Source organism: Pseudophryne corroboree, chromosome 11 (assembly GCF_028390025.1).
Source record: "Pseudophryne corroboree isolate aPseCor3 chromosome 11, aPseCor3.hap2, whole genome shotgun sequence".
Lineage (NCBI taxonomy): Eukaryota > Metazoa > Chordata > Amphibia > Anura > Myobatrachidae > Pseudophryne > Pseudophryne corroboree.
This window is the reverse complement of record NC_086454.1, coordinates 34,862,946-34,883,991: the sequence shown is the minus strand read 5'-3', so window position 1 is coordinate 34,883,991 and position 21,046 is coordinate 34,862,946. Positions and strand designations below refer to the sequence as shown.

Here is a 21,046-nt window from a genome sequence, read left to right as displayed (position 1 = left end):
CATCACTACACCCCTAACCCATCAGTACAACACCCATACTGTACATACATGTCCAACATCACTACACCCCTAACCTATCAGTACAACACCCATACTCTACATACATGTCCATCACTACACCCCTAATCCATCAGTACAACACCCATGCTGTACATACATGTCCAACATCACTACACCCCTAACCCATCAGTATAACACCCATACTGTACATACATGTCCAACATCACTACACCCCTAACCCATCAGTACAACACCCATACTCTACATACATGTCTCATCAGTATACCCCTAACCCATCAGTACAAAACCCATACTGAACATACATGTCCAACATCACTACACCCCTAACCCATCAGTACAACACCCATGTCACGATCCGGGTATCTGGACGCCATTACTTACCCTTCAGATGCCTCCTAAGGCTGGCTCAGCATTCCAGGACCGGATTCCGCTGTTTCTGAGTTTCCACATGCAGAATGTCAGAGTGGTGATTTCATCAGCCGCGGCCTCCGCTGTGCCCGCGTGGTTAAATGTGCGCTTGTCAGTCTGGTGTCTCCTGTCTCCTGTGGCCGGCGTCGCCATTACTGTTTCAATTCTCACATGGATTACAAACCAAACTTCCCTCCAAGTGTCTGCATGGGCGCAGCCATCTTGGTTTTTGTCATCTGATCATTTCCACCAATCTGCTGTCTGTATTGTTGATTTGCATAATTGCCTAGCCAACCCCTTCCTTGCTGCAGGTATAAGTAAGCTGTGCCTGAACAAGGAAGGCGTCAGTGCTTTGGTTGTCTAACCTAGTTCCAGTTTGTCTCTCTCCTGTGGTTGTCTTCCAGGTTCCAGCTCCTGTCTCCAGACTTCTGCTATAGAGACCCGCACCAGCATTCCATCTGCGGTGTAGCCTGACTCTCCGATCCATTCTGGACTCACCTGTTTCCAGCTACAGCAATCACCTGCTTCCAGCCGAGCTTCCAGCAGTGTACAACTTCTCTTAAAGGGCCGGTGTCCTTTCTGCAGTTTACCACTCTCCACCGGTATTATTATTTCATCGCTCTCAAGTCAATCACCTGCTTCCAGCCCAGCTTCCAGCAGTGTACAGCTTCCCTTAAAGGGCCGGTGTCCTTTCTGCAGTTTACCACTCTCCACCGGTATTATTATTTCATCGCTCTCAAGTTCGTTTATTATTTAACTGGTTCCAGCCAGTATCCACTCCGTACCAACAACAGTCTGGTTCCAGCCAGTATCCACAGCAGCCGTTTTACCTTCAGCAGCCCAGCCTTTCCTGGAACACCAGCTGGTACGATCCTGGGTTCTCTCCATTGCTACAGTCAGGCCTGGTAAGGACTTTCCAACTAGAAGATTATTAGAACTGTCTCACACTACCAGTGCCTGTGGCCCTTGCCACCCTGTAGTACCCAGGAACTGTATTATTGCCCTGCTGACTTTTATGTTTTCTTATTTTCTGCTGTGTTACGGAGTTTGTCATAATAAACATCATTGACTTTTATCCTGGTTGTCGTGGTCACGCCTTCGGGCAGTTATTCTACATGTTACTTACATGTCTAGGGGTCTGATACAACCTCCCAGGTTCCGTTACATCTCAGCCCCTACAACTGAGGTTGCCTCCCGTCAACTCAGGCCCTCAGTTGTGACAGTAAGCACTGACCTAATGAATCCAGCCGGAGACCAGGATCAAGCGGCCAGGCCGATGCAAGAACTGGCAGCCCGACTTGAACATCAGGAGGCTGCACAGGGCCACATCATCCGCTGTCTCCAGGATCTCTCCACACGGCTGGATGGGATTCAAACGACCCTCCGTGGACCTGGCACGTCCGGTGCGTCCACTACAGTGACACCAGCTGTAACCCCACCCACCTTACCCATTTCCAGTCCACATCTTCATCTTCCAACGCCAGCAAAATTTGATGGATCTCCAAGGTTCTGCAGGGGATTTCTCAATCAATGTGAAATCCACTTTGAGCTTCTACCTGGCAATTTCTTCAGTGACCGTACCAAAATTGCCTATATCATCTCCCTTCTCAGTGGCTCAGCCCTTGACTGGGCATCACCTTTATGGGAGAAGTCTGATCCCCTGCTATCCTCCTATACTGACTTTGTAGCTACATTCAGGCGCATCTTCGACGAGCCAGGCCGGATAACATCTGCTTCATCTGAGATTCTTCGTTTACGCCAGGGAACACGTACCGTGGGACAGTATCTTATACAGTTTAAAATCCTGGCATCCGAACTGGCATGGAACGACGAGGCCCTGTATGCTGCATTCTGGCATGGCTTATCAGAACGCATCAAGGATGAGTTAGCTACCAGAGACTTGCCCTCTAAGTTGGATGAGCTAATTTCTCTTTGCACGAAGGTTGATCTACGTTTTAGAGAGAGAGCAACCGAGCGAGGAAGATCATCTACTCCTAAATCTTCTGCTCCTCCTTCTCGTCAACCATCTCCATCCAAGGATGAGCCTATGCAAATTAGTCGTTCCCGTCTATCTCCTGCTGAGCGCCGAAAACGTCTCTCTGAGTCTCTCTGTCTCTACTGTGCAGCTCCGTCGCACACTATCAATGCCTGTCCCAAACGTCCGGGACTCCAGATCCTAGTTCGCCAAGGAGAGGGCCGGCTAGGAGTGATGATCTCCTCTCCATCTCCTCATGACTGTAACCTCCCAGTGTCGCTCCAAATTGCTCAACGTTACAGGAACGTCATTGCCCTCCTTGATTCCGGAGCAGCTGGGAATTTCATAACCGAAGCTTATGTTAAACGGTGGTCCCTACCCACCGAGAGACTGTCCTCGTCCATCTCTTTGACTGCCGTGGATGGCAGCAAGATTTTTGACGCAGTCATTTCCTTAAGGACTCTTCCAGTTCGTCTGAGAGTGGGAGTTCTTCATTCTGAGTATATTTCTTTTTTAGTGATTCCAAGAGCCACACATCCAGTGGTTTTAGGCCTTCCATGGCTCCGTCTCCACAACCCATCAATTGACTGGACGACTACGCAAATACTGGCATGGGGTCCCTCCTGTGCTGAGACTTGTTTAGCCAAAGTTCTTCCTGTTTGTTCTTCCTTCCCCAGGTCAACTGATGTTCCGCCTCCTCCATATCAAGACTTCACGGATGTGTTCAGTAAAGCCTCTGCTGATATCCTTCCTCCTCATAGAGAATGGGACTGCCCAATCGACCTCATTCCAGGGAAGGTTCCACCGCGAGGCCGAACTTATCCGTTGTCTCTGCCCGAGACACACTCCATGGAAGAGTACATCAAAGAGAACCTGGCGAAGGGTTTCATCCGACCATCTTCTTCTCCAGCCGGCGCAGGCTTCTTCTTCGTTAAGAAGAAAGACGGTGGTCTGCGTCCGTGCATCGACTACAGGGGTCTGAACGACATTACCGTCAAGAACCGATACCCTTTACCCCTGATTACTGAGCTCTTTGATAGAGTTAGTGGTGCAACCATTTTCACAAAGCTGGACTTGAGGGGTGCCTACAATCTCATCCGAATCCGTGAGGGTGACGAGTGGAAGACCGCCTTTAACACCCGTGACGGACATTATGAGTACCTCGTCATGCCCTTCGGATTGAGCAACGCTCCAGCAGTCTTCCAGCACTTCGTGAATGAGATCTTCAGGGACATCTTGTACCGCCATGTCGTGGTTTATCTAGACGACATCCTCATCTTTGCTAATAATCTCGAAGATCATCGTTTCTGGGTAAAAGAGGTTCTTTCCCGTCTCCGTGTCAATCACCTCTATTGTAAATTGGAGAAGTGTGTGTTTGAAGTTAAAACCATTCCGTTTCTAGGTTACATTGTGTCCGGTTCCGGACTAGAGATGGATCCTGAGAAACTCCAAGCAATCCAGAATTGGCCTATACCCTTAAGCCTCAAAGGGGTCCAGAGGTTCTTAGGGTTCGCCAATTATTATAGAAAATTTATACGAGACTTTTCCACCATTGTGGCGCCTATCACTGCATTAACCAAGAAAGGTGCTAATCCGTCCAAGTGGTCCGAGGAAGCTACACAGGCCTTTCACCTTCTGAAGCAACGGTTCATCTCTGCACCAGTTCTGAAACAGCCTGACACCGACTCTCCTTTTATCTTAGAGGTAGATGCCTCCTCCGTTGGAGTAGGAGCAGTGTTATCCCAGAGGGCCAAAGATGGACATCTACATCCTTGCAGTTTCTTCTCCCGGAAGTTCTCCCCAGCTGAGCGCAACTATGCCATTGGCGATCAGGAGTTGCTAGCCATCAAGCTCGCTCTGGAGGAGTGGAGATACCTGTTGGAGGGAGCTTCCCACTCAATCACCATACTTACCGACCACAAAAATCTTTTATATCTCAAAGGCGCACAATGTCTCAACCCTCGTCAGGCCAGATGGGCACTTTTCTTTTCCAGATTTGACTTTAAACTCCAGTTCTGTCCGGGTTCTCAGAATCGTAAGGCCGATGCCCTTTCCCGCTCATGGGAGCAAGAAAATGAGTCCGAGTCTGCAGACAAGCATCCTATTATTAATCCGTTGGCATTCTCCACGGTAGGGATGGACTCTACGCCTCCACCAGGGAAAAGTTTTGTTAAGCCAGTTCTAAGGAAGAAGCTCATACATTGGGCCCATGCTTCCCGTTTTGCTGGACATACAGGCATTCAGAAAACCCTTGAATTTATTTCTAGGTCCTACTGGTGGCCAACTCTGAAAAAGGACGTTATGGAATTTATTGCCTCCTGCCCAAAGTGTGCCCAACACAAAGTCTCCCGCCAGTCGCCTGCGGGGCAACTGGTTCCATTATCTGTTCCCCGTCGACCATGGACCCATTTGTCGATGGACTTTGTTTCCGATCTACCTATCTGCAACAAGTTTAATACCATCTGGGTGGTAGTTGACCGGTTCACCAAGATGGCACATTTCATCCCTCTCACCGGTCTTCCGTCAGCTTCCAAGTTGGCTCAAGTGTTTATACAAGAGATCTTCCGACTTCACGGTCTTCCTGAAGAGATCATCTCGGATCGTGGAGTACAATTTGTAGCCAAATTTTGGCGAAGTTTGTGTCAAGCCCTCCAAGTCAAGTTAAAGTTTTCCACGGCTTACCATCCTCAGACCAATGGTCAAACCGAGAGGGTGAATCAGGACTTGGAGGCCTTCCTCCGTATATATGTGTCTTCCTCTCAAGATGACTGGGTTCAACTCCTTCCTTGGGCCGAGTTCAGCCACAACAATCAATACCATTCCTCATCTTCTTCTACACCATTCTTCATTAATTATGGATTCCACCCTAAAGTCCCAGAATTCCAACCGCTTCCCGCAACTTCTGTTCCAGCAGTGGATGTCACCTTGCGTCAGTTTTCAAATAACTGGAAGAACGTCCGCGCAGCCCTGCTTAAAGCCTCATTCAGGTATAAAAAGTTTGCCGATAGGAAGCGTAGAGCGGTTCCTGCTCTCAAGGTGGGTGATCGTGTGTGGTTGTCCACGAAGAATTTGAGGTTGAGAGTTCCCAGCATGAAATTTGCACCTCGCTACATCGGACCCTTCAAGATTGAACAAGTCATCAATCCTGTTGCCTACAGGTTACAGTTACCATCCTTCTTGAAAATACCCAGGACATTTCATGTTTCTTTGTTGAAACCGCTGATCCTGAATCGGTTTCATTCCGCACTTCCTCCAGCTCCCAAAGTTCAGACTCAACGGGGAGTCGAGTACGAGGTGGCCAAGATTTTGGACTCACGTTTCCGTTACGGTCAGTTACAATACCTCATTGACTGGAAGGGCTATGGTCCTGAAGAACGCTCTTGGACCAATGCCTCAGACGTCCATGCTCCTGCCTTGGTCCGAAATTTCCACGCAAAGTTTCCTTTAAAGCCTAAGAAGTGTCCTGGGGCCACTCCTAAAGGGGGGGGTGCTGTCACGATCCGGGTATCTGGACGCCATTACTTACCCTTCAGATGCCTCCTAAGGCTGGCTCAGCATTCCAGGACCGGATTCCGCTGTTTCTGAGTTTCCACATGCAGAATGTCAGAGTGGTGATTTCATCAGCCGCGGCCTCCGCTGTGCCCGCGTGGTTAAATGTGCGCTTGTCAGTCTGGTGTCTCCTGTCTCCTGTGGCCGGCGTCGCCATTACTGTTTCAATTCTCACATGGATTACAAACCAAACTTCCCTCCAAGTGTCTGCATGGGCGCAGCCATCTTGGTTTTTGTCATCTGATCATTTCCACCAATCTGCTGTCTGTATTGTTGATTTGCATAATTGCCTAGCCAACCCCTTCCTTGCTGCAGGTATAAGTAAGCTGTGCCTGAACAAGGAAGGCGTCAGTGCTTTGGTTGTCTAACCTAGTTCCAGTTTGTCTCTCTCCTGTGGTTGTCTTCCAGGTTCCAGCTCCTGTCTCCAGACTTCTGCTATAGAGACCCGCACCAGCATTCCATCTGCGGTGTAGCCTGACTCTCCGATCCATTCTGGACTCACCTGTTTCCAGCTACAGCAATCACCTGCTTCCAGCCGAGCTTCCAGCAGTGTACAACTTCTCTTAAAGGGCCGGTGTCCTTTCTGCAGTTTACCACTCTCCACCGGTATTATTATTTCATCGCTCTCAAGTCAATCACCTGCTTCCAGCCCAGCTTCCAGCAGTGTACAGCTTCCCTTAAAGGGCCGGTGTCCTTTCTGCAGTTTACCACTCTCCACCGGTATTATTATTTCATCGCTCTCAAGTTCGTTTATTATTTAACTGGTTCCAGCCAGTATCCACTCCGTACCAACAACAGTCTGGTTCCAGCCAGTATCCACAGCAGCCGTTTTACCTTCAGCAGCCCAGCCTTTCCTGGAACACCAGCTGGTACGATCCTGGGTTCTCTCCATTGCTACAGTCAGGCCTGGTAAGGACTTTCCAACTAGAAGATTATTAGAACTGTCTCACACTACCAGTGCCTGTGGCCCTTGCCACCCTGTAGTACCCAGGAACTGTATTATTGCCCTGCTGACTTTTATGTTTTCTTATTTTCTGCTGTGTTACGGAGTTTGTCATAATAAACATCATTGACTTTTATCCTGGTTGTCGTGGTCACGCCTTCGGGCAGTTATTCTACATGTTACTTACATGTCTAGGGGTCTGATACAACCTCCCAGGTTCCGTTACATCTCAGCCCCTACAACTGAGGTTGCCTCCCGTCAACTCAGGCCCTCAGTTGTGACAACCCATACTGTACATACATGTCCAACATCACTACACCCCTAACCCATCAGTACAACACCCATACTGTACATACATGTCCAACATCACTACACCCCTAACCCATCAGTACAACACCCATACTGTACATACATGTCCAACATCACTACATGCCTAACCCATCAGTACAACACCCATACTGTACATACATGTCCCACATCATTACACCCCTAACCCATCAGTACAAAACCCATACTGTACATACATGTCCCACATCATTACACCCCTAACCCATCAGTACAACACCCATACTCTACACACATGTCTCATCAGTATACCCCTAACCCATCAGTACAACATCCATACTGTACATACATGTTACACATCATTACACCCCTAACCCATCAGTACAACACCCATACTGTACATACATGTCCAACATCACTACACCCCTAACCCATCAGTACAACACCCATACTGTACATACATGTCCAACATCACTACACCCCTAACCCATCACTACAACACCCATACTGTACATACATGTCCAACATCACTACACCCCTAACCCATCAGTACAACACCCATACTCTACATACATGTCTCATCAGTATACCCCTAACCCATCAGTACAAAACCCATACTGTACATACATGTCTCATCAGTATACCCCTAACCCATCAGTACAACACCCATACTGTACATACATGTCTCATCAGTATACCCCTAACCCATCAGTACAACATCCATACTGTACATACATGTTACACATCATTACACCCCTAACCCATCAGTACAACACCCAAACTGTACATACATGTCCAACATCACTACACCCCTAACCCATCAGTACAACACCCATACTGTACATACATGTCTCATCAGTACACCCCTAACCCATCAGTACAACACCCATACTCTACATACATGTCTCATCAGTACACCCCTAACCCATCAGTACAAAAAACACATACTGTACATACATGTCCCACATCATTACACCCCTAACCCATCAGTACAAAACCCATACTGTACATACATGTCCCACATCATTACACCCCTAACCCATCAGTACAACACCCATACTCTACATACATGTCTCATCAGTATACCCCTAACCCATCAGTACAACATCCATACTCTACATACATGTTACACATCATTACACCCCTAACCCATCAGTACAACACCCATACTGTACATACATGTCCAACATCACTACACCCCTAACCCATCAGTACAACACCCATACTGTACATACATGTCTCATCAGTATACCCCTAACCCATCAGTACAAAACCCATACTGTACATACATGTCCAACATCACTACACCCCTAACCCATCAGTACAACACCCATACTGTACATACATGTCTCATCAGTATACCCCTAACCCATCAGTACAACATCCATACTGTACATACATGTTACACATCATTACACCCCTAACCCATCAGTACAACACCCAAACTGTACATACATGTCCAACATCACTACACCCCTAACCCATCAGTACAACACCCATACTGTACATACATGTCTCATCAGTACACCCCTAACCCATCAGTACAACACCCATACTCTACATACATGTCTCATCAGTACACCCCTAACCCATCAGTACAAAACACATACTGTACATACACGTCCAACATCATTACACCCCTAACCCATCACTACAACACCCATACTGTACATACATGTCTCATCAGTACACCCCTAACCCATCAGTACAACACCCATACTCTACATACATGTCCAACATCACTACACCCCTAACCCATCAGTACAACACCCATACTCTACATACATGTCCAACATTACTACACCTCTAATCCATCAGTACAACACCCATACTCTACATACATGTCCAACATCACTACACCCCTAACCCATCAGTATAACACCCATACTGTACATACATGTCCCACATCACTACACCCCTAACCCATCACTACAACACCCATACTCTACATACATGTCCAACATCACTACACCCCTAACCCATCAGTACAACACCCATACTGTACATACATGTCTCATCAGTATACCCCTAACCCATCAGTACAACATCCATACTGTACATACATGTTACACATCATTACACCCCTAACCCATCAGTACAACACCCAAACTGTACATACATGTCCAACATCACTACACCCCTAACCCATCAGTACAACACCCATACTGTACATACATGTCTCATCAGTACACCCCTAACCCATCAGTACAACACCCATACTCTACATACATGTCTCATCAGTACACCCCTAACCCATCAGTACAAAACCCATACTGTACATACACGTCCAACATCATTACACCCCTAACCCATCACTACAACACCCATACTGTACATACATGTCTCATCAGTACACCCCTAACCCATCAGTACAACACCCATACTCTACATACATGTCCAACATCACTACACCTCTAATCCATCAGTACAACACCCATACTCTACATACATGTCCAACATCACTACACCTCTAATCCATCAGTACAACACCCATACTCTACATACATGTCCAACATCACTACACCCCTAACCCATCAGTACAACACCCATACTGTACATACATGTCCCACATCACTACACCCCTAACCCATCACTACAACACCCATACTCTACATACATGTCCAACATCACTACACCCCTAACCCATCAGTACAACACCCATACTGTACATACATGTCCAACATCACTACACCCCTAACCCATCAGTACAACACCCATACTGTACATACATGTCCAACATCACTACACCCCTAACCCATCAGTACAACACCCATACTGTACATACATGTCCAACATCACTACACCCCTAACCCATCACTACAACACCCATACTGTACATACATGTCTCATCAGTACACCCCTAACCCATCAGTACAACACCCATACTCTACATACATGTCCAACATCACTACACCTCTAATCCATCAGTACAACACCCATACTCTACATACATGTCCAACATCACTACACCTCTAATCCATCAGTACAACACCCATACTCTACATACATGTCCAACATCACTACACCCCTAACCCATCAGTACAACACCCATACTGTACATACATGTCCCACATCACTACACCCCTAACCCATCACTACAACACCCATACTCTACATACATGTCCAACATCACTACACCCCTAACCCATCAGTACAACACCCATACTGTACATACATGTCCAACATCACTACACCCCTAACCCATCAGTACAACACCCATACTGTACATACATGTCCAACATCACTACACCCCTAACCCATCAGTACAACACCCATACTGTACATACATGTCCAACATCACTACACCCCTAACCCATCACTACAACACCCATACTGTACATACATGTCTCATCAGTACACCCCTAACCCATCAGTACAACACCCATACTGTACATACATGTCCAACATCACTACACCTCTAATCCATCAGTACAACACCCATACTCTACATACATGTCCAACATCACTACACCTCTAATCCATCAGTACAACACCCATACTCTACATACATGTCCAACATCACTACACCCCTAACCCATTAGTACAACACCCATACTGTACATACATGTCCCACATCACTACACCCCTAACCCATCACTACAACACCCATACTCTACATACATGTCTCATCAGTATACCCCTAACCCATCAGTACAAAACCCATACTGTACATACATGTCCAACATCACTACACCCCTAACCCATCAGTACAACACCCATACTGTACATACATGTCTCATCAGTATACCCCTAACCCATCAGTACAACATCCATACTGTACATACATTTTACACATCATTACACCCCTAACCCATCAGTACAACACCCAAACTGTACATACATATCCAACATCACTACACCCCTAACCCATCAGTACAACACCCATACTGTACATACATGTCTCATCAGTACACCCCTAACCCATCAGTACAACACCCATACTCTACATACATGTCTCATCAGTACACCCCTAACCCATCAGTACAAAAAACACATACTGTACATACATGTCCCACATCATTACACCCCTAACCCATCAGTACAAAACCCATACTGTACATACATGTCCCACATCATTACACCCCTAACCCATCAGTACAACACCCATACTCTACATACATGTCTCATCAGTATACCCCTAACCCATCAGTACAACATCCATACTGTACATACATGTTACACATCATTACACCCCTAACCCATCAGTACAACACCCATACTGTACATACATGTCCAACATCACTACACCCCTAACCCATCAGTACAACACCCATACTGTACATACATGTCCAACATCACTACACCCCTAACCCATCAGTACAACACCCATACTGTACATACATGTCTCATCAGTATACCCCTAACCCATCAGTACAAAACCCATACTGTACATACATGTCCAACATCACTACACCCCTAACCCATCAGTACAACACCCATACTGTACATACATGTCTCATCAGTATACCCCTAACCCATCAGTACAACATCCATACTGTACATACATGTTACACATCATTACACCCCTAACCCATCAGTACAACACCCAAACTGTACATACATGTCCAACATCACTACACCCGTAACCCATCAGTACAACACCCATACTCTACATACATGTCCCACATCATGCCTAACATATGGACCTACGGGGTCATTCTGACCTGATCGTTCGCTGCGGTTCTTCGCAGCGATCAGGTCAGAACCTCACATGCGCCGACGGCTGTCGTTGCCTAGCGATCGCTTCTGCCTGACTGACAGGCAGAGGTGGTCGCTGGGCGCAGGCGTGGCCGGACCATGCGGGGAAGCAGGCCGCTGCGACCCAGGGCAGCGACGAGTAACTCCCGGCCAGCCGCACTAGCTGCGCTGGCCGGCAGTTACTCTTCAAGTACAAAAGCATGTGTGTGTGTGTGTGTGTGTGTGTGTGGGGGTGGGTGGGGGGGGCCTGACATGCGGGGCGGACTAGCCCTGTGCAGGGGTCCCCTCGCAAGTCTGAGTTTACGATCGTAGCTGTGCTAAATTTAGCACCGCTACGATCAGGTCGGAATGACCCCCCCATATACTGTACTTGCTTGCGGACACTTCAGTGTCACTCACGTCTCTGAATGATCTGTCATTTCCAATATGACTGCAAAGAAATATTCACTGTATAGTAAGTATTTCATTTATTTGTGTAGCTTATGTGAAAGTAATTCAATGTTAATTCATTATAAATATTATTCATGTGTATTTCTGCTCTCTAATGATTAAACTCCAGCAAACGCAAGGTGTCAGATGTGACACTGTACAATAACAGTAATATCAGACACATAAAACAATGTATAATAATGACCAGCGAAGGCCAGCCAGCCAAAGTGTGACAAATGTGCGACGGATAGCGTTACCGCGGTGCGTTCTGGACGCTCAAGCTGTCGCGTCAGATGTGATGTTAAAGAAGGAAAAGAGTATTTAAAATTCTTCCCTCCCTGTACAGTGAATGTGAGGTCCTGATTGAATGACAGCCAGAAATTAAGCACTTGTACCTTACATTAATCAGGACACCTTATTGTCATTCATCACCAATGTCCGAGGACGGGATGATTAATAGCCGAGCGTCTGAAAAGATGAACTCATTGTATGACCTCACTTTCCAAACCCTGAATACCTAACAAGATGAAACCATTGCGATACGTGCTGCCCAAATACTGGGACTTCTCTACGGTGTTACAGGAAAATGATTAATTCTTAAATAAAGCCCAAAGTGTACGAGAGACTGTATGAAACTTCAGCAATTCACCCTAAGAACCTGTGCATTGTCTATGAACAGTAATGAAACCATCTGAAGTGATGTCATTAGTTTTTAATGATAGAAGACGATTCTGAGTTGCACAAATTTGTGTTACTGTGCAAAGTATTTTGGTGATCATTCCGAGTTGATCGCTCGCTAGCTGTTTTTAGCAGCCGTGCAAACGCTATGCCGCCTCCCACTGGGAGTGTATTTTAGCTTAGCAGAAGTGCGAACGAAAGGATCGCAGAGCGGCTACAAAGTTTTTTTGTGCAGTTTCAGAGTAGCTGCAGATCTACTCATCGCTTGTAATCACTTCAGACCATTCAGTTCCTGATTTGACGTCACAAACCCGCCCAGCGTTCGCCCAGCCACGCCTGCGTTTTTCCTGGCACACCTGTGTTTTTCCGAACACTCCCTGAAAACGGTCAGTTGACACCCAGAAATGCCCACTTCATGTCGATCACACTGCGGCCACCAGTGCGACTGAAATGCTTCGCTAGACCCTGTGTGAAAGTACATCGTTCGTTGTAATAGTACGTCGCGCATGGGCACTGCGCCGCATACACAGAAGTGCCATTTTTTTGCCTCATCGCTGCACAGCGATCGAATGCAGCTAGCGATCAACTCGGAATGACCACCTTTGTCCGGATTGTGTAGAACTTCCGTCCCACACAAATGGAGGAATTACGTAACAGACACAACATAGTCATTATAATATCAGGAACATTTTCCTTCCGGTTGGACGACAGAAAAAGGTTCTGTCCTATCCCTGATTCTTACAGGTACTTTGGGGGAGATTTAAATCTTAGTGATGGAACCATCGGATGAAGGTAACCCACGGCCAGTAACCGCTCATTTTTCCTTGCACCCCCTGAGAGGTGCGCAGTAAAATGAGCAATGTTGCCGTACCTTACCACTATGGGCGCAGCTGAACATCGCAGCAGAGAACTCCATCTCTCCCTATGCGAGTTTCCTATTCTCCTAGATTATAATCGTTACACACTGATGCCGTTATTACGGCATGTAGAGAACACAAACTGCCAGCAGGGCCGGATCTCATAAAAGCCTCCTATCACTGGTGTTGTTACAATAAGCAAAAGTATTAATTACCATAGAGAATTAACAAGATCGGCATAGCGCAAGTTAAACAGAGGGATTCTAAATTCTGTCTTTGCCGTGTCGTCCTGTGCACGATGGCGAATGCAGCCTGAACTAACAATAGGGATCACTGCCCCCTACCCTTAAATGCTCCGGTGACCATGGTGGTCATTCCGAGTTGATCGCTCGCTAGCAGTTTTTAGCCGCCGTACAAACGCTATGCCGCCTCCCACTGGGAGTGTACTTTAAGCTTAGCAGAAGTGCGAACGATTGTAACGCAGAGTGGCTACAAAATAATTTTGTGCAGTTATAGAGTAGCTTCAAACCTACTCAGCGCTTGCGATGACTTCAGACCATTCAGTTCCTGATTTGACGTCACAAACACGCCCTGCGTTCGCTCAGCCATGCCTGCGTTTTTCCTGGCACGCCTGCGTTTTTCCTGGCATGCCTGCGTTTTTCCGAACACTCCCAGAAACGCTCACTTCATGTCAATCACTCTGCGGCAACCAGTGCGACTGAAAAGCATCACTAGACCCTGCGTGAAACTACATCGTTCGTTGTAATAGTACATCGCACGTGGCACTGCGCCGCGTACGCATGCGCAGAAGTGCCGTTTTTTTCACCTCATCGCTGCACAGCGAACGAATGCAGCTAGCGAACAACTTGGAATGACAACCCATATTCGAACAAAGTGGCATATTTGCGTAGTGCAGGAACAGCTCTCAATTGTTTGCATTGGTTAGAAAACTTTATGACACTTTGATTAGAATGTTAGACAATGAGATCCTGGCCTGTTTGCAAATACGACTTACCATTCTATGCTGGGAGGAGATCATGCTCTCCCAGTCAACGTCAGCCTGGATATTGGTGACTAGTGATGTCAGCTCCTCAGAGTGAGGATTGTTGTGTAGGAGGGTGTGGAGAGGCAGGTGACTTCCAAGGTGCTGCTCATCGTTGTCCTCTTTCTCCCGTGAAGCCAGGTCTCCGGTCATCTCCTCCTCCCCATCAGTTTTACACGTGAATGGAGAGGTGGCCGGATTGGACGACATCCTTCTGGATACAAAGAAGACGAGAAAGCGTTAGGACACTACAACGCACATTTGCAGGTAAAAGTCATGGCTACTGGCGTGATCCTAGTGACCGTATATCTATTACTACGTGCAATCCAAGTGCTGCACCACAACAGCACCAAAGACACTATGGGGAAGGTGTTTTAAGACTTGGGTAAAGTGAAGAGAGATAAGTACAAGCCAATCAGCTCCTAACAGTCCTTTTTCTAAAACAGCCTGTAACATGTTAGTTAGGAGCTGATTGGCTGGTAGTTTATATTTCTCCAAGGTTTAGTACATCTCCCCCTTTAGCACTAAGAACAGTTCGTTTTGCATATGATAAAAATTACTAGAAACAACCAAATACCTGTTTCCACAATGACAATCAAGTGCGGTGCACGTCTCTTATTCACAAAGACTGCAGCCGATATATTCTTACTGTTCTGTATGCTGATTTGCTTATCCAACTGGAAGACATATCTCGGCAGACACAATCACACAGAGGGACTGTTTCTGAGTTGAGCGCAGCACCGTCCATGTCTTTTGCTGGTCGCACACCTGTGACTTTATGCAAGTGCCGATACAAAGCCCGGCCCTGGGGTACAGGCGTTCGTCTGAGTGTGTGAGGACTGAGATGTCAACTTCGAGAACCTTTAGTTGCCCAAATACCGCCTGGTGCAACCTTAAGACGCAACCATCAGGTCACACCATCGGAACGTGCACCAGTACCATTCTAGGGGCCGATTGTGCATCAGAGCATGGCCTCCAATGTGAGCGATGAAGCGCTTTAGTTCTCTTCAGTGACGCTCCCATAAGACGGACCATCGCCATGTATCCGCATCGCCACCTCCTAGTTACTGCCCTGGAACACCCCAATACATTTTCAAGACATTTCACAGACCGTGCGTCTCAATCGCAAGTGCGATTCTGTGCGCGCGGACTCTGGACGCATGCAGAGTGCGACTTGGACAGTAGGAAAACACATCGCTCACCTGCGTACGGCATCAGCAGTGTGTCCGACTCCGAATCAAGCGCAAAGTGTTTTACGTGCTCGTTATGAGATGAAGGGTGTAAAAGTGCTGCCATAAAAATTACTAAAGCTAGAACATCGCCCATGAGATCACCCTGTGTTTTGTACAATGATCATGCATTTTACTATATATAGTACCTGGTGGTTCCAATTGCAAAAAGAAAAACTTCCGATAGGGAAATATAATACACAAAACCTATTGCTGGGTTACAGACACAATGGGGGATATTCAATTGTTTGAAAAGTCAGTTGAGTGTCTGTTTATTCCTATTTAATACACAGGAAAAAACAGACACCCAACCGACTTTTCAAACATTTGAATTCCCCCCCATGTGCCTTATACTTCTTAACGAATGCAACTAATGGTTGAAATTGGCACGTGGGCACGTGGACACGTGATCTGCATGCAGGGAATACACTGCTTGCTTAACTTTGGGGATGTGGTCATGTGACGCCAGGATCCCGGTTTGCCGACTAACAGGGACTATTCTTACTCGAGGGTCTCCACGACGGGTCTGGGACTCCAGGTCGACAACAAAAAGGTCGACACACCTTAGGTCACCGCCAATTGGTCGACACACTTTAGGTCGACATGGACAAAAGGTCGACATGGACAAAAGGTCAACAGGAACAAGGTCGACATGGAAAAGGTCAACATGAATTTTTTATGTTTTTTTGGTGTTGTTTTCTTAGTAGAGTGACCGGGAACCCCAATTAGTGCACCGCGTCCCCTCGCATGGCTCGCTTCGCTTGCCATGCTTCGGGCATGGTGGCTTCGCTCGGCACAGATTACCGTTCCAATCGTAGTCCACGTGGATCGTTAAGTATGAAAAGGTTCCAAAAAAGAAACAAATTGTGAAAAACTAATGTCGACCTTTTTCCATGTCGACCTAAGGTGTGTCGACCAATTGGCATCGACCTAAGGTGTGTCGACCTTTTTGTTGTCGACCTGGAGTCCGGATACCCTCCACGACACCCACAGAATGTGAATAGAACCTGTGGCGAGCGCAGCAAGCGGTTTTGATTTGAACAAAACTGGGTAAAAACAAACAGATATAGAGGTAGAGGTAGAAAGATGTGATTTACTTCACATGCCGCATCTGTGCAACTCTGAATCAGCACCTGTGAGAGAGCAAAATGAAGATGTGACCCAAGAAAAGAGTCATCTTCTTACTTGTCATAACGCAACAGCTCTCAGAACAGGCTAGCAATATTCTGTGCCAATCAACAGTATCAATAGGGACCCAGTGACCTGTTCTCTACAACGGGAACAATAGGGACCCAGTGACCTGTTCTCTATAACCGTAACAATAGGGACCCAGTGACCTGTTCTCTACAACGGGAACAATAGGGACCCAGTGACCTGTTCTCTATAACAGTAACAATAGGGACCCAGTGACCTGTTCTCTATAACAGTAACAATAGGGACCCAGTGACCTGTTCTCTATAACAGTAACAATAGGGACCCAGTGACCTGTTCTCTACAACGGGAACAATAGGGACCAGTGGCCTGTTCTCTACAATGGGAACAATAGGGACCCAGTGACCTGTTCTCTACAACAGGAACAATAGGGACCAGTGACCTGTTCTCTATAATAATAGGGACCAGTGACCTGTTCTCTACAACGGTAACAATAGGGACCCAGTGACCTGTTCTCTATAACAATAGGGACCCAGTGACCTGTTCTCTACAACGGGAACAATAAGGACCAGTGACCTGTTCTCTATAACGGGAACAATAGGGACCCAGTGACCTGTTCTCTATAACAGTAACAATAGGGACCCAGTGACCTGTTCTCTAGAACAGTAACAATAGGGACCCAGTGACCTGTTCTCTATAACAGTAACAATAGGGACCCAGTGACCTGTTCTCTATAACAGTAACAATAGGGACCCAGTGACCTGTTCTCTACAACAGGAGCAATAGGGACCCAGTGACCTGTTCTCTACAACGGGAACAATAGGGACCCAGTTCCTGTTCTCTATAACGGAACAATAGGGACCCAGTGACCTGTTCTCTACAACGGTAACAATAGGGACCAGTGACCTGTTCTCTACAACGGTAACAATAGAGATTCAGTTCCTGTTCTCTATAACGGAACAATAGGGACCCAGTGACATGTTCTCTACAACGGTAACAATAGAGATTCAGTTCCTGTTCTCTATAACGGAACAATAGGGACCCAGTGACCTGTTCTCTACAACGGTAACAATAGGGACCCAGTGACCTGTTCTCTACAACAGTAACAATAGGGACCCAGTGACCTGTTCTCTACAACGGTAACAATAGAGATTCAGTTCCTGTTGTCTATAACGGAACAATAGGGACCCAGTGACCTGTTCTCTACAACGGTAACAATAGGGACCCAGTGACCTGTTCTCTACAACAGTAACAATAGGGACCCAGTGACCTGTTCTCTACAACGGTAACAATAGAGATTCAGTTCCTGTTGTCTATAACGGAACAATAGGGACCCAGTGACCTGTTCTCTACAACGGTAACAATAGGGACCCAGTGATCTGTTCTCTACAACGGGAACAGTAAGGACCCAGTGACCTGTTCTCTATAACGGAACAATAGGGACCCAGTGACCTGTTCTCTACAACGGTAACAATAGGGACCCAGTTACCTGTTCTCTACAACGGTAACAATAGGGACCCAGTGACCTGTTCTCTACAACGGTAACAATAGAGATTCAGTTCCTGTTCTCTATAACGGAACAATAGGGACCCAGTGACCTGTTCTCTACAACGGGAACAATAGGGACCCAGTGACCTGTTCTCTACAACGGGAACAATAGGGACCCAGTGACCTGTTCTCTACAACGGGAACAATAGGGACCCAGTGACCTGTTCTCTACAACGGGAACAATAGGGACCCAGTGACCTGTTCTCTACAATGGGAACAATAGGGACCCAGTGACCTGTTCTCTACAACGGGAACAATAGGGACCCAGTGACCTGTTCTCTACAACGGGAACAATAGGGACCCAGTGACCTGTTCTCTACAACAGGAACAATAGGGACCCAGTGACCTGTTCTCTACAACGGGAACAATAGGGACCCAGTGACCTGTTCTCTACAACGGGAACAATAGGGACTAGTGGCCTGTTCTCTACAATGGGAACAATAGGGACCCAGTGACCTGTTCTCTACAACGGGAACAATAGGGACCAGTGGCCTGTTCTCTACAATGGGAACAATAGGCACCCAGTGACCTGTTCTCTACAACAGGAACAATAGGGACCAGTGACCTGTTCTCTATAATAATAGGGACCAGTGACCTGTTCTCTACAACGGTAACAATAGGGACCCAGTGACCTGTTCTCTATAACAATAGGGACCCAGTGACCTGTTCTCTACAACGGGAACAATAAGGACCAGTGACCTGTTCTCTATAACGGGAACAATAGGGACCCAGTGACCTGTTCTCTACAACGGTAACAATAGGGACCCAGTGACCTGTTCTCTACAACAGGAACAATAGGGACCCAGTGACCTGTTCTCTACAACAGGAACAATAGGGACCCAGTGACCTGTTCTCTACAACGGTAACAACAGGGACCCAGTGACCTGTTCTCTATAACAATAGGGACCAGTGACCTGTTCTCTACAATGGGAACAATAGGGACCAGTGACCTGTTCTCTACAACGGGAACAATAGGGACCCAGTGACTTGTTCTCTACAACGGGAGCAATAGGGACCCAGTCACCTGTTCTCTACAACGGGAACAATAGGGACCCAGTGACCTGTTCTCTACAATGGGAGCAATAGGGACCCAGTGACCTGTTCTCTACAATGGGAGCAATAGGGCCCAGTGACCTGTTCTCTACAACGGGAACAATAGGGACCCAGTGACCTGTTCTCTATAACAATAGGGACCCAGTGATCCAGTCTCTACAATAGTAACAATAGGGACCCAGTCAGGCTGTCATACATACATACATACATACATGCATGTGTGTCTCCTTACACAGATTGGGAGATAGCTGGACACTAGATGTGCAGAGAATATCTGACACTGGTAACTGTACAGAACTTACAGCACTGGACTGGTGAGAATCTCTGACATTGGTAACTGTACAGAACTTACAGCACTGGACGGGCGAGTATCTCTGACACTGGTAACTGTACATAGAACTTACAACACTGGACGGGTGAGAATCTCTGACACTGGTAACTGTACATAGAACTTACAGCATTGGACGGGTGAGTATCTCTGACACTGGTAACTGTACATAGAACTTACAGCATTGGACGGGTGAGAATCTCTGACACTGGTAACTGTACATAGAACTTACAGCATTGGACGGGTGAGAATCTGATACTGGTAACTGTACATAGAACTTACAGCACTGGACGGGTGAGTATCTCTGACATTGGTAATTGTACAGAACTTACAGCATTGACGGGTGAAAATCTCTGACATTGGTAACTGTACATAGAACTTACAGCACAGGACGGGTGAGAATCTCTGACACTGGTAACTGTACAGAACTTACAGCACTGGACGGGCGAGAATCTCTGACATTGGTAACTGTACATAGAACTTACAGCACAGGACGGGTGAGAATCTCTGACACTGGTAACTGTACACAGAACTTACAGCTTTGGACGGGTGAGAATCTCTGACACTGGTAACTGTACACAGAACTTAGCCATCGGCTGGTCGTGCTTCCATAGAAGTGCTGACATAAAAGTGTTATTATAAAAATAGCGTTATACCTGCGTTAAACCGAAGGAAAACAGAAGGGAAACATCAACACACCAACACTATCACAAAAGGACTGCTTTAATGCCTCAAAAGTATGTAATTCATCTTATGCATATTATCTGTTTTTAAAAACCTATGAAAAGGCATCCCCAATCTGCTCACTACAGTTCTCTCTTAGGCAAACTTATGTATGTTTCTTGATGTAA

General features: G+C 46.7%; 1 protein-coding gene across 13 annotated transcripts in view; it reads right to left on the bottom strand.

Moving 5' to 3' along the window:
- The window catches only part of SOX6 (SRY-box transcription factor 6), a 560,806-nt gene that overhangs the window by 330,028 nt on the left and 209,732 nt on the right, over positions 1–21,046 (bottom strand). For 12 of the 13 annotated variants that reach the window (XM_063946465.1, XM_063946471.1, XM_063946464.1 and 9 more), the window contains one exon: positions 14,859–15,099. The exons of the other annotated variant lie outside the window; for it this stretch is intronic. In XM_063946465.1, coding sequence (XP_063802535.1) covers positions 14,859–15,099 — 241 coding nt within the window. The remainder of the gene's footprint in view (positions 1–14,858; positions 15,100–21,046) is intronic. 13 annotated transcript variants of the gene reach the window in all.